The sequence below is a fragment of the Etheostoma cragini genome, chromosome 15, assembly GCF_013103735.1.
Source record: "Etheostoma cragini isolate CJK2018 chromosome 15, CSU_Ecrag_1.0, whole genome shotgun sequence".
In the NCBI taxonomy this organism is placed as follows: domain Eukaryota; kingdom Metazoa; phylum Chordata; class Actinopteri; order Perciformes; family Percidae; genus Etheostoma; species Etheostoma cragini.
Window position 1 is genome coordinate 14321832 of NC_048421.1, and position 14774 is coordinate 14336605.

The 14774-nt window shown below is 41.3% G+C and overlaps 1 protein-coding gene across 1 annotated transcript in view; it reads left to right on the forward strand.

The window, feature by feature from the left end:
• Nucleotides 1-1779: 1779 nt before the first annotated feature.
• si:ch211-210g13.5 (inactive phospholipase C-like protein 2) overlaps nucleotides 1780-14774 on the forward strand; it is a 63770-nt gene continuing 50775 nt past the window's right edge. Inside the window, exon 1 of the mRNA XM_034894756.1 lies at nucleotides 1780-2589. Coding sequence (XP_034750647.1) covers nucleotides 2287-2589 — 303 coding nt within the window. The 5' untranslated portion in view covers nucleotides 1780-2286. The remainder of the gene's footprint in view (nucleotides 2590-14774) is intronic.

Consider the following 14774-nt stretch of genomic DNA (forward strand, 5'->3'; position numbering starts at 1 on the left):
ATGGGAAACAGGGGTGTCAAGGACAGACTGCAATGATGTTGCACATCTACAGCCTTTTCAATTAACTCTGAGTGCAATCGTCGATGAGTGGGACTAATATTAACAGTCTTCACTCTATTGTTTCCTCCTGCTGATTGCCTTTAAATCAATACCTAAGAAAAAGGCATGTGGGTTGGAGGAAGAGCATCCACGCATCTCTCATAAAGAGTGATGCTGTGAAAATACAGAGGAGTAGTGTATTAACTATTCTCCTCATCATGTTTGATGAGTTAAAACAGGTTTCACATTGTGAGCTGGATTTCCATCATTGAAGCTACAATAGCAGGTAATTGACAATAAACATCTAGTCAGTTTTTTCCCTTACTTCCCTGCATTACAATGCAAGGACCCATTGTGTCATTGATGATTGCTTGGTGGTACTGGTGCCGTGGATATGAAACATGCCTTAGGTGTGGGAGACCCAGGTTCAATTTCCACTGTGATACATCAAACAATGTGTCCCTGAACAAGATGCTTAACCCATAGTTGCTCCAGAGATGGCTGCCTCTGACACAGAGCAATTGTAAGATGCGTTGGATAAAAAGCGTCAGCTAAATGACATGTATTGTAACACATCTGAAGCCATACTCAAGTCAATTTTATTCATGCAGTCTAATATCATGAATCCCAATTTTACCTAAATGGCTTTACAATCTCTACAGCCGAATCTCCTGGAGAAACATCTGGTCAAGCACGGAGAGGCCTGAGGGAAAAGAGAGGACAAGGAGAAAAGAGAGAGCACGCCCATGGGCTTGTGAGACAACAATCGAACAGAGCGTTGAAAAGATGCAGTAGTGTTCAGAAAGTTACCGAGACTGTCGTCGGCAGGACAGACATGGACCGGAAGTGTTGGGCTTAATCTAATCTACTGGCTCAGACAGGATCATCTGGTAGCAGAACTGCAGCACCAGCAGTTTCACACCTGCAACTATGGACCTCCGTGTTGCAGTCCATGGTAAACAACAGCTGACAGTTACAACTCAGTTTGTCTTCTTCATATAGCTGCAGTTCGGGGTAAGTGGGTTGTTGTTGTTTAAGCTTGTATATTTAACTATTTAAACCCATAAGATTAAGGAAATTTGTTAACCAGAGAGTATAACGTTTTCCCTGAAATGAATTGTTATCCGGATGACTTCAGAGAGGGATGGTCCTAACATGGTTTTATTTGTGAAAAGATAAAATATAGGTCCAGATGAAATAAAATAAATTAACATCCAAGCTATAAATGTGTTTTGTTTATAACAGTTGGCTCAGCACACTGGACACTGGACACCCAAGTGAGTTTTCTTTTCCAAGAGGACACTGCAGCTGTTTAGTAAATTGGCTCCTCGTGAGATGAGTTTAGAAAATGCTGCCACCAAAACACATCGAGGAGAAAAATGAAACGTTGTTGGAAACTGGTATACATACAGATAGTATACTATACATTTGAATAAAATCCATTTTTCACGGATTTTTAAAACGTGAAGCCCCCTCTTGTGTAGAGCCTGCTGAATGGTGAGAGTGACAAGCTCTACGGGCTTCTTCACATCAAATGTGGGTATATTTTTTTATATTATAACTTAGGCTTCTTAAAAGCCTAGTGTGAGAGTGCGTGTGACATATGTAAAGCATGTGTAAAGCACTCTAAATATTCAATGTAAGTCTAGGTGATACGGGGGACATGGTGCGCGCGCATGTCTGAAGAAGACTGTGATTGCTCGCGCGAGACGCTGGGTTTAATTGTACACGCACATGCTTGGGTGTGCACGCGTTTTGGGGCTTATTGCGATTGCGCTCTCGCCGTCTTGAATTTGTCCCGCGGGTGCATGTGAAAGGGGGAAGCTCTCCTGTTTGCAAGCACTGCGAAAGTGAGCAGCACGCGAGGCGGTGCGCGCAGCGGAGAGTCCGGAGAAGCAGACGTGGTGAGCGAAACAGATTTCTGAAGACAATGAGACGAAAGTGAGAGCTGTAAACATAAACGGCAACAGCAAACCCTCAGCATATAAAACAGTATTCCCAGGGCTTTTGAGCACACGCGTCCAGAAAGCCAATCGGAGGAGGAGGTCGCGTGCGGGGGACGCCGTCTGCTCATTATCTGACCGGGAGGACTCCGACCATCCGGCTTCAGACGCCGCCGTGCGTCCGATGATGTACCAGCACTAGTGATCCAGAGAAGAAGACGAGCCGCCCTGGACTGCGAGTCCACCGTGCTATGAGATGGGCTGTTTTTACACTGAGCTGGGAAGGGCATTGCTGTAACTGATCATGGCAGGGGTACACGCTTCAGATGTTGTGTCGGGACATGTTCCGGATCCTATCATCGGCGCCCCGCTAGCCCAGGGCGCGACCAACACAGCGGGAATCACCGGCGGTGCGGCCGCGCTGACTCTGACCGGTACCCGGGCGTACTTGGAGGTGTCGGCCGCTGCCCAGGGATACGGGGCCGAAGGAGTTTACTCCAATGGACGGTACAGGGAGCACGGCAGTCCGAGGACCGGGAGTGGCAGCCGTGATCATTCCGCCGAGAGAAGTCAGGGAGCTGGAAACATACCTTGCGGTATCATGAAGGTTGGTTAATTAAAACACTTCTTGTCAAAGATTGTCAAGGTGACACAAGGGGAATTTGCTAAGTGGCTGTGTCACATAAGAGCTTAACAAATCAAGAAAAGGCTCAGGCATAAATAAGCCCAGTTACCTAAACTGTGGTCCACACACTTCCAGTGGTCCATAAGAGTTCCGGAGTAGATATATAGCCTATACTCCAGAATTGTTTTTATTTGTGCATCTCTGTAGAAGTTTACAACACGAGATGCATCATGGGATTACCCCGAATTAGACTGTATGTCCCTGAAGCAGAAATGTGATCCACTCACGAAGAATAAGAAATTCTTAAGTCTTCACTTATAGGCTATGCTGTTCTAAGTGCTACTTAGTGGATGCCCCTGCACGTGTGTCAAACTCACTGATGAAATAAACAGACACTTTAAGATGAGGTCAGCTGTGATAATCATCTTGATAAAAACATGCAGTTCTTTACATAGCTAGGTCATAAACTCCTTAAATATGCAGTTTGCATATTAAAGGTATCTCATTTCTGGAGGAGTAATAGAAGGGTTTGGCAACTTGGTGTGCTTTGGAACTTTTGCCTGATATAAACCTAATTTGTGGGTCATCTCTTTCCATACAGCTCTTACAGCAATGGATAATGTGATGCTAATATTTTTAATGGTTTCCCAGCCCTAATTAGTGCTCCCATTACTGGAGGTTAATTAACTGATCTTCCACACACCGACATAGGCAAGATGGCAAGTTTCCTCATATGATTTATGTTATATTTTCCCATGTTATGCTTTTTAGTGCACACAAATGCATTGTTTTTTACAACACAAAGCGTAAGCCGTCTGCATGTCAGTCATGGACATGGGGTCCTTGGTGGAGATAAAAGTATTGCGTAGGCTGGTCACACTGGAGAGTTGTATTCTGTCATTTCAAACCTAGTTTGCTTAGCAACTGACACCAGAACACTGGCTAATTCATGTTTTTCCCATTTTTTTATTTTTTTTTAATGTTACATTTATGTCAACACATGGTAATCTAAATAAAAATACAAATCTTATTTGTTTTTATCCCGACCCTTCATTGGTATTTAAAATAAAGAGATTTGTTCTTCGTAAAAATATAACTGAAAGCCTTAAATCCCTAGTCTTCCTCCAGTAACAATCAGTCCACCACTGTGGGAAGCTCATGACCAAACATGACAGGAAAGCTGGAGGGGATTGTGCTGTATGAATGTGATAGATAAAACGTCTTCAAAAAACTGATTTAATGAATATCTTGTGTGGGAGATGTTAGATATTGATCTTGAGGAGCTGAGTGATAAAGTATAGTAAATTCTCATGTATTTTCTCCAAAAATAACCAGGGACAGCTTTAAAAAAGAGGTCATTAGTGGCAATGCCGGAATACGTTAACTGCAAGGCTGTCGATTTGTAGTTTCCATAATAAAGCCATGATCTTGCTACGCTGGAAGGAAACTATCTGTTTTAGGATCTATTTGAGGATGGTTGTCTTGCATGCCATTAAATGTTGGTGGACTCTTGTCACTTGACTTGTGTAAATCTCTACTGTTGCATTTAATGTAAATGTGCTGTATTTATATAGCGCTTTTCCAGTCTTAACAACTGCTCAAAGCGCTTTTACATCTACAGGAAACATTCACCATTCACACACATTCATACACTGTGGCCGGGGCTGCCGTACAAGGTGCAACCTGCTCATCAGATAAACATTCACACACATTCACACTCCGATGCGCAGCACCGGGGGGTTCGGGGTTCAGTGTCTTGCCCAAGGACACTTCGACAATGACTGCAGGGGCCGGGATCGAACCAGCAACCTTCCGATTGGCGAGCAACCGCTCTACCACTGAGCCACAGCCGCCCCTGACACCAGTAGGAATTGACACCAGTAGATGACACCAGTAGGATTTAATTATACTTTCTGAGAAGTGCACTGACATATCCAAGGATCTTCTTCTAATGTCAAAGACTGATCAGCTGACTAAACTGAAACAGGGCAACTGTACACATAGCCTGAATCGTTGCATACTTGATACTCATGTTAAGCAGGTGTGTGCGAGTAGGGTTTGATTAACCTGAACACCTCTAACAAGGAGTGTTTCACATTACAGTCAAGAAATGATACACACTGTGTGAGCAGAGCATGGTGGGAAACTAGGGCAGCCATTCTGTAGACTTGGTTCATGTATAGCTTCAGCACTAGGAATGTCGCAGTACCAAAAATCTAGTAGCCTATTCCAATACCAACAAAAGTACATGATACTCAATGCCAAAGTCGATACCACGATGTGGAAAAAAAGACAAGAACAAAAAATGAGTACCACTTTTTCAGAATATTTGCACAGTTAGTACTGAAGTACCGATGATCATAATATCCCTATTCAGCAAAACCACCCACATTTGAGCAGCACTTTTCTCGCTGTTTGCGTGCGTGCGTGCATGCGTGTGTGTGTCAGTATAAAAGGTAAAGGGGCCATGGGCCCATGAGAATAGGGAAGCAAATGAGCAATTACCACACTGCATTACCTTATTAACTTGACCTCTTAACAAGCAAATCTTAGAAGAGAAGAGTTTGTGTGTCTGTCCCTTAAGTGGGCATGCAACTTTGTCCTCTTGCCGTTTCCTCAGCGGAGTTACAGTGTCATGGTGAAGAGGCTGCAAAGTGGCTAAAGGGGGGGGGGGGGGGGGGGGGGGGGGGGGGGGGGGGGGGGTGAGGTTGTGATGAAGCCTTGTTATGCAATGCTGGACTGTGGACAGCTGCAAGGCCAGCTCTGGCTGCTGGGTGGAGGGAACTGACAGCTAGCACAACTAGGGAAGGATTTACGAAGAATTTTAAGGACGACACTATTGCATGTTATTATTATGGAATCTCTCTTAAGTATTTGCCATATCTTTCTTTTCTTCTTTAATCCCTTGTACTATTCACTGTTCCCTGCTCTCTGTCAAGTCCCTAACCTTAACAGCAAATGGAAGGTCAAACATTTATTTTCAGAGATCTGCATGAAAGAAAAAAGTTCATGGTTGGGTTAAAAGTAATATAAAAAGAAGGCAAGACATCAATGATGTAATACTTTTAATGTTCATCAGAAATTAAGATCAATAAGCATCACACGGTGATCGGTCTGTCTTGTGTAAGTGAGGTCCTCTCCCATCCATGTCACACTCTGCCTCCATGAGTGGCAGGATGTAATAGATGTGAGCCATTATGACCCGGTGTGCACCTCATCAGTTACAGAGTGTACTGGCATGATCAATAAGGGACATGCCTGATTGGCTTATGGATCGGTCAGTCCTGTCGACAGAGTGAACGCTTCTCTGAATGAATGAAAATTTAGAACATCTGAGAGGAGGAGGCGATGCTTTGATTTTTAATCACTCTAAAAAAGAAAAGATTCTACTCCATTTCTATTTAGGTCAACTACAGTTGGAATGTTCAGTGTTAGGGGATATTGACAAAACCATGTGCACGTCTTTTAAAGAACAGACCATTCCTGCATGAAAAACCTTGATTTGTAATTTTGATACCCTTGCATCTCCAAACCTTCCTCTGGTGAAGTGATAGAAACACAGAAACAGGGCACAAAAAGTGATGTCAAATAACCACAGGCACTAAAATGCTGCTTCTAATATCAAAGTCATCCTTCTCCACTCACCATTTTAATAGAAATGGCAGTTCAATAATGTGTTTGACCACCTCTTTTCCCGGATAGCAGCTCCCACCCGCATTGTGCCAGATACTCAACAGAGGATCTGTAGTGTCCCCATCTTAAATCTGGCCATGCAAGCATGACTCATAACTGCCCAAGGTTGATGTGTGGATGGTCTTATTTTATTAATTCTACAAGGATTTAGTAAGATTGATATCAAGGCTGGTTGCTAAACTAATAACTCAAAGTACTCTTCACATACAGTTTCTCCAAACGTGTTAATTATTGTAGCTAGTTATTATCACGATAATCCATGTCCAAGAGGCCATTTCCCCAGATGAGATTTGTATTCATTTATTGACGCTATAAACCCACACTGACCTCCTTGAGCTTTTATTTTGGTACTTCCGGTTACCGGCATTTTGAATTTGCGTATTTAGCCGAAACTTAACATTTAGGTGTAACATTTAAAATGTGGATATAACTATTTAAAATATCTCTAAGTTGACAAATACTATTGTAACTGTGCAAAAAAGTGACCTTCAAAAATTCCTACCAGTTTTTTAAACATGGTTTGAAGCTAAATGTGACTAAATGTTGCTATTATATATAGTGTGAGCTGCTTTACAAATGGTACCCCCATATAGCCTTCCGGTGAAAGCAACACAAGTAATTACATGTTTTTCTTTGTGACATTTCAAATGTTAACTTAAAAAACCTGTATGAAAATAGCTGTATGTGATCTGTCGGACGGTAGCAGAGTGTCTTTCATTTCTGCCCCCTTGATGAATCCTGTGGTCAGGCTGCCTCCACTTCTGGCTATTGTTGAGCTAGTGTTAGATTTGGCTAATCCTCTCGACGACTGAGGCCACCTCAGTGCGAGCCTGAACTTATAACACTGATCACATTTAGTGGGATCATCTGAGATGATGATGATGATGATGATGTTGAAGATAATTAGAACAAAGAGGGTATCCACGCCTCACTGCTCATATCACAGGCTTTATGTAGATTAAGCGCTCCCTCCTAAAATTTAATTCAAAGTGATGGAATATAGATCCAGAAAGTTAGAATAAAATGCTGATCTCTTTTAAAGTAATGCCCATGTCTCTTGCAGCAGCACCCGCGAACTGAACGCTTAGGTATTTTTGGAGAATTGAGATCTGCACTGCTTTGAAAAGGAGGCAGCAGAAGATGTGAAGTGGTGACGTCTGGCTGCTGAATCATCGCTTGCTCTCTTGGCTGCTTCTCCCACAGCAAAATATAAACCTCTGAAATAGGCCTCTTTGTCTCTGAATCCACAGTTTAGCGTCAAACAAGGAACACGGTCAGTCACCCACAGAGATACACTGAACTCAAAAGCCCCAAATACATTACTAGAACAAGAGGGATCAACATCTCAGTTGAGTGAATTAAAAAAAAATAGATGAACTGTGATTTATGTATCTTTTGTTTTTGGCTTGTTACTTCCAGGTTCCGAAGGACTTAGTCAGTTTATCTTGTCTCTTTAAAAACGTCTTATCACTTGAAGCTGCATCGCTGTCATTAAAGTATAAGATCGGAGTAGATCCAAAGCAGGGAAATATCAAAGACATCAGTCATAGTCTGAGAAGTTAAGGGAGAAACAACAGAGAGGGTCTATATCTGAGTATTTGATGCGTAGTTTCCATGATGTGTTTAGGGTCCAGTCCTGGGTGTGTTTGGGGTGAATTCTTACATTGTTGATCCATGCCAGACGTGTGCGACAGTGATGACACCACAGGGGGATGGGGGATGGGGGGGGGGGCATTTTAGTGTATTTTCTCTTTGATGTAAATCTGGAGATGATTCCAAAAGGGTATTGGCTCTCCCAGGATTGCTGTTGTCATTTGAAGGACATAATTAAGGATGATCAATATACAGATTTGTCAGGCTGGATCCATCTCCGGTTCATCTGAAGGAGCTGGGTCTGATGGCTGAATAGGACAACGTGTTTGTGAGAGATGCTGCATCTGGCTTTGCTCTGACATGTTTTTACTGCCTGTAGAACATGTGGCATTTTTTCTTTTCTTTTTGTGAGTGTACAGTAAGACTGGAAGGGCACATAACGGCACACTCAAAAGAGTGCTGAGTGACTAAGGATGATGAAACGGTTTGCAATCATCAAAACATTTAAAGGAAAAAAAAAAAAGTTACGCGTTCATTTTTTTACATTGCCATTTGAAAGCAATTCATGTCCCTAGCTATCCATTGTGGGATCGTGTTCTCTTTTAACATTCAAAGCTGTTCGTAAGAGTCAAGTTCTAATTTTTGTGCTATTCTCATTCTTTTTATTTTTTTCTGTCACCACATATAACCCGTGTTCCATAGGTTTCACATCCTGTTATAGTGCAGACTTAAGTGCGAATCCAAGCTTTTTTCCAGGTAATCCCACTGATGTGAAGGAAACACAGGAGATGGAGTCGGCTCTGTTTCTTCGGCTGTCTCTCACGCAATTTAATTAAAAACAGCAGAAAAGGATGGCAATAGGTAAGACCAGCGCCAAGTCCTAATCAAGCTCCCTTTATTTACTCAGACAGTCAATCTGTTAGGTTAGGCTGGCCGGATGGAGCCCACTGTCTTCACGTCGGCACCATTTGATTCTTCTGTTCTTCCCCTTCCTCCTGCTGCTGCCCAGGGTGGTCTGCTGCAACCATCTCTGTGTCTGAGATCAGAACTCATTGAGATCATTTTCAGTCACAGTCGCTCTGATATCGGAAGTGACGGTGGTAAATCTTAACACTGAATGTTGCAGCATTCTTGCACAGCTTTTCTCAATCAAACGGAAGAAAATTCCTCACGAATAATTAATTGCGACAGAGGAAATTCAGATCTGCTTCCTGAGAGAAAACAGACCAGGGAGTTGCAGGAGGAAGAAAGTGACTCAACTTGACCATAGGACCGTGTGGGTGGATCTGATTTAAGGCCGGCCACAGCGAGTGAGATGTTAAGACATCATAGATGTTATTAGGTGATACAGGATACTGTATCTGTCTGTACATAGTTGGAGTCACATACAACTCAAGCTGTCCTGCAGCTTTTTTGACACATGCATGTCTATGTGTAGACCCACTAGCCTTCATCAGTGTGTTTCCAACCTAATCATGAACTGCAAACATTCTCTTGCAGGAAAATAAATCAAAACTATTGATGGCTAGCCCCAGTTACCTCTGCTTTAACTGAAAGTACATAATGCTGCACTTGTTGGTATTTTCACCACATGTCTAATACAGTGGTCACGGAAAAGTGTAAGCTTGTGTTTGGAGGTTTGAACTTCTATAGATTTGAGCGGAGACTTCTCTTGTGGAGCTGCTGAAGGAAAAAAAAAAACTTTGGCTTTCTCATGCTGCCTAGTTTCTATATTTTCTTTCTCCCTTGTCAGCATGGGTGCCAGGGTTGTTCCTGGGTTCTGTCTGCTCTGCTTTGCTTTTTTGTTTTTTTGTGATTGCATTCAGCTCTTTTTGTTCTGTCTAACATGTACCATGTCAAGACCCGGCCAACCACGGACCTCCCCTTGTTTATAGACTTTAAAATCGTGGGCTTGATTTTATATTCACCTATTCTGAGAGCTGAACAGCACAAAGTGCTTTTTGTCTTCTTTTGAGGTCTACAAAGCAGAGCAGCCTGCTGTGTTGTAAAGGCATGGTGGATAGACATGATGAGATTATCTTATGATCAGTTCACAGTGTTCAGTCATGTAAGGTAGCAGTGCTGGGTGTCAAACCTCAATACTATTTTGGTACTGACTGAAATGAATCGATTGCACAAAAACTGTATATTACAAAAACAGTAAAATGCTGAAAGATGGTATTGAATATCTTGTTCAATTTGTAGTCTGGCTTTCTTATTATATTAAAAGTAATATTTTCTTCTTTAGACTATAAGCATTATTTTGCTCCCGAAATCCAGGTTGCCTATTTTATCAGCAGTTATAGTTAAAAACATAACATGCTGAGAAAACAACCCTCTTTGCCTCATGAGAACTATACCCTTTAAAGTCAATGTAGCTGTAGAAAAAGTGATATAGAACTCCTTTCCTAACAATTAGATGCAGATTTTTCACATACCTTATAACTCCAAAACATTAGCATGTTAGCATTGTCATTGTGTGTTGCCTGCTTTATCTTCTGGGTCAAAGCAGTGCTGTTGAAAAGTACTTGCATGGAACCCAATGCAGTGCAAAACCTGATGCAAGGTGTAAAATGCATCATACTGGAACCAACTCATAGAAATCTTTCACCTGCTAAAAAAACAGTTTGAAAGGAAGCCCGGGTAGCTCACCTGGTTGAACAGGCGCCGTTGTGTAGAGGTTCAGTCCTCAAAACAACCGCAGCGGGTTTGACTATGCCCTGCGGCCCCTTGCTGCTTGTCATTCATGCAGTCATTTCACATATTTAGCTGCCCTGTATAGAAAAACACGATGAAAGAAACCTCTAAGCCGGGGAGCATTCTGAAACATGTTCTAGCTTTTGGCCTTTTATAGTGATGTTTTTGAACAACGTGGGCCAGTGTGTATAGACAGGCTTGTTATATTCTGACATCTTTTTTCACCATTGTGGTTGATGATCGCCACTAGTACACAGACCCTGCCAGGGATTCACAGATGGTGCCATTTTTCTCTTTGCCCTGTCACAGATGGCACAAGATGAGTACATACTGGGCTTAAAGCACAGGAGCTGAGTGTGTATGTTATTGGAAGGTGGATGTGATGTACAATTAAATTGTTTTGTTTGCTTCAATGATTGACCCTTTTTGGCATTTTGTATTGTTAGAAGTCAACCGTACCATGTGGTCCGAATTTACTTAGACAATAAAGGTAAAAGAGGGTAAGATTAATGTTAGCACTTCTATTCATAAATATGGTGTTTTGTTTGATGTTTCTAGAATGAACCGGTTGCTGTGGTGGCTGCGCACACTTTAAAATAAATTGCATGTGCTGTTATTGATATGTCCTTAAAGTGCAACACCTGCACAAGCTGAACATGAGATAGAACTAAATTTCCCTTAAATCTCTCACATTAGACTTTTCTCTAACACAACAGAGAGGTTACTTTTCATATTCTGTTCATCCCAAATCTTGTACAGATGTTACTGAGGCCATCTGTCTCTTCGTTTCCTTATTCATGCTGCCTGTGACCGAGTATAAGTTGACCCCAGGGTGTCTTTCTGCAGGTTATAGTGCAAGCGCTGGCATGTCACCCAAACATTCCACTGATGCTTGACACACACATGCACACAAACACAAACATACATACATACATACACACACGCACACACACACACACACAGAGCGAGCATTTCCTTTTACAGCTACAGTTTGTTTCTCTGCGGCTTATACAGAATACATTATTTACAATATCTTCAAGGCTTCACTAAATCACTTCTTTTCACATGTGTGTTTTCATGTGTGTGTGTGTGTGTGTGTGTGTGTGTGTGTGTGTGTGTGTGTGTGTGTGTGTTCCGTACAGTACATGTGTCTAGATGGTTTATGTATATTTGCATTACTGCACTGTATGTGTGTGGCAGTTACTTACAGAGGACGCCTTCAGTCGTTCCTGAAAATATATAAAATATGAATTTGGGGATCAAAGGCTTAGATGCAAGGCTCTCATGCAATCCCAGCTTTCTATCTGTTCTGTGCCCTCTGGTCCACAAGGCCCCATCCGCTGAATATTCTGGGTGCCAGTTTGTATATTTGTTTTCTCTTAAAGTATACAGTGTGTGTGAAGGTCTTTGCTGTGATTTACAGCAAGAATTAGGGATTTCATTGGTGATCTTTGCATTGCATGTAGGGGTCTTGAGAGAGATGGATCCGGACGTTACAGTGTGAAATGTGATACTGTGCAGTGAGTTCAGCCCAGGAGCTGGGAAAATAAGAGCGGGATAAATTAATAGGCCATGATGACTGAGAGTGACTTCATTGATGCCGGTTTTGTTGATAAAAATGAAGTAGCCTAGTTCAGAAGCAAATTAGCATTTTAGATGCAGTTGTTTGTTTGTGTGGATATTTATGCTCATAATATTTCCATTTTATCTTTTAAAGAGCAATGTTAAAGGGTGTGGAAAGTGTGGGTAGACTTCACTAAAAAATAAAAAAAACAGTGCAAGATTTGCAGCAAGTTACTGTGCATCAAATCAAAGTAAAGTTAACAGTTAACCACAAGCTGCTAATGCCGCTGCAACCATCATGTTTGCATAAGTGCAGCCCGGTGTGACAATTGACTCTAGGTCGATGCTATACTGTAATGAATATAACTTCCACCACTGTATGTTATTTCTGCTTCTACGGTTGCTGCAGCAGCTCCAGCTGAGTCTCACAGCGAGGAGGAAACACCTTTTTTCTCTCACAGCTAGAGAAAAAATGAATCAGGAAAGGGTCGATAAAAATTGCAGAATATCAGCAACAAACCATACAGTAGAATTCCTGGAGTTTACCCCCTACCCCTCTCATATTCCTCACAAAGAAACTATGAACATTTCCATTTTTTAGCCCTAACTACACTGCCAACCATTTTCAATAGCATACTATAAGATGTATTTCCTATCCAACTTACATGTTGCATCAATGTTTTTGTCACTGTGAGGTAATGAGCAGAACACTCTGCAGAATGGTTCATTCAAGGAAACTGATCTTTGACATTCCTGAAAGAGAAAAACAAATCATAAGCTGTGTTGTCTGAAAATCCTCCCCTGACGATCAGCAACAAACAAATGGATGTTTTGAAAAGGATCATCAGGGTTTGGTTGGTCCTTACAATAAAAAGTTTGCTGTTTTTGCACCCTTGAAGTCTTGAAATGTGGGGTTTTTCCTCAAGTACTTCAATGCATTCACCAGGAAGTTTTTATTTTTTATTTTTTATTTTTTTAAACCCTCCATGTTTGTAAATGCTTGAACATACAAAAGAAATGTGACTTTTACATTTGAAAACATCACTTAATAATTCTAGATATTCTTTCTGTAGTGCAATGAAAGAAAACTAATGACTGTCTGGAGCAAATTAATCTAAAAACTGAATGAAAGTGAATGTGATTTGTAGTTAATGGGCAGAAACATGCCAAATTATCAGCATGGGGCTGTAATAAGTTCCTACTGCCACAAAGTCCGTTTTATTTAGGCACCTTATTTCAATTACATAATGTCAGATTCTAATTAGGCTGAACAGGACAGTCAAGGTACAAATTCTCAGCACAGGGTGACCCGTTTGTCAGCAGCCTTAAAATGTGTGTGTAAGAGGAGCACTCATCATGGGCCTTTTATTTAAATGGAAACAGAGGTGTAGAGGAGGTGTTCAATTGTTGTGTGTGTGTGTGTGTGTTAATATGGTATACCGCGGGGTCTTAAAATTAAAAAACGGTATCCGTTTTAATACAGTCATCAACAAAATGCAGTGCACTTATAGGAGTCAAGGATAACATAATATTCCGACCTAATGAGAAGGGAGATGTGTTTCACTATTAGTGTTTGGTATTCAGTTTTTGAACGGTGTAGGCCTGAGCCTTACGTCATCATTTTTAATTAGTCACCATACCTTACACCGTGTGTGTGGAATGGCTTTCCAATCATGAGCGAGTGTAACTTTGAGTACATGATTGTGTGAAAAGGTCATACACTCATGCAACAGTGAAGCCAGTTTGATAATCACTGAGAATTAAGGTCAGTTCATAGCTCTGATTGTCAGTGGGTTGGCGGGGGCTGAGAGGTGTGGGTGGCTCACCGGATTGGCCAAAAATACACTCAATCTCAGTCTAACTAATTGAGATCTCAGCATTGATCCTAACAGAAGATACAACTGTTGTGAACTTGTGTAAATTGTAATTTCCCCATTGGGCATCAATAAACAGATTAAAATTAAAAAATTAAATTAAATTAAATATGTATAGTGATTATAGTTACATTGTGTTTAAATAATAAAATCATCAAGTGCATGATTGGCATCAGGGTGGTTTTGAAAGATTGAAATGAAGCCAGATGTTGTAAAAAGAGAAGATCATTGTTGTGTCTCCTGTTGAAAGACGAAGCGATTTACAGTAAAAAAGGGGCTACAACCATCCACTATAATTCACAAACAACTAATTCATTGATTATTTTGAATCACCTTAGCGGATAAGAACACTTTAGTGTACATTTATGATATAGTATTTTAAAGAACTTAAAATAAAATAAATATAAATAATAGAAACTAAGTACATAGGGTATCTGTAAAGAATTAGTTCATTTGACTTCCTGCTACGAGTTAAATGAGAAACTTGATACCACTTCCATGTCTGTGTGCTAAATATGAAGCTACTGTTGCAGTAGGTTAACTTAGCATTAAGACTGAAAACACAGGGAAACAGCTTGCACTCTCTGTGTAAAGGTAACACTTTGTTGGAGGTTAAAAGCTCCATGCTAACAGCAGTGAGGGAATAACACACAGATCAATGGTCAGACTGCTCCGTTGAATGCTGCTTATTAATGGAGAGAAAAGAAAAGGGAGGAGGAGGAGGGGGGGAGTCAGTTGGAGATGGTG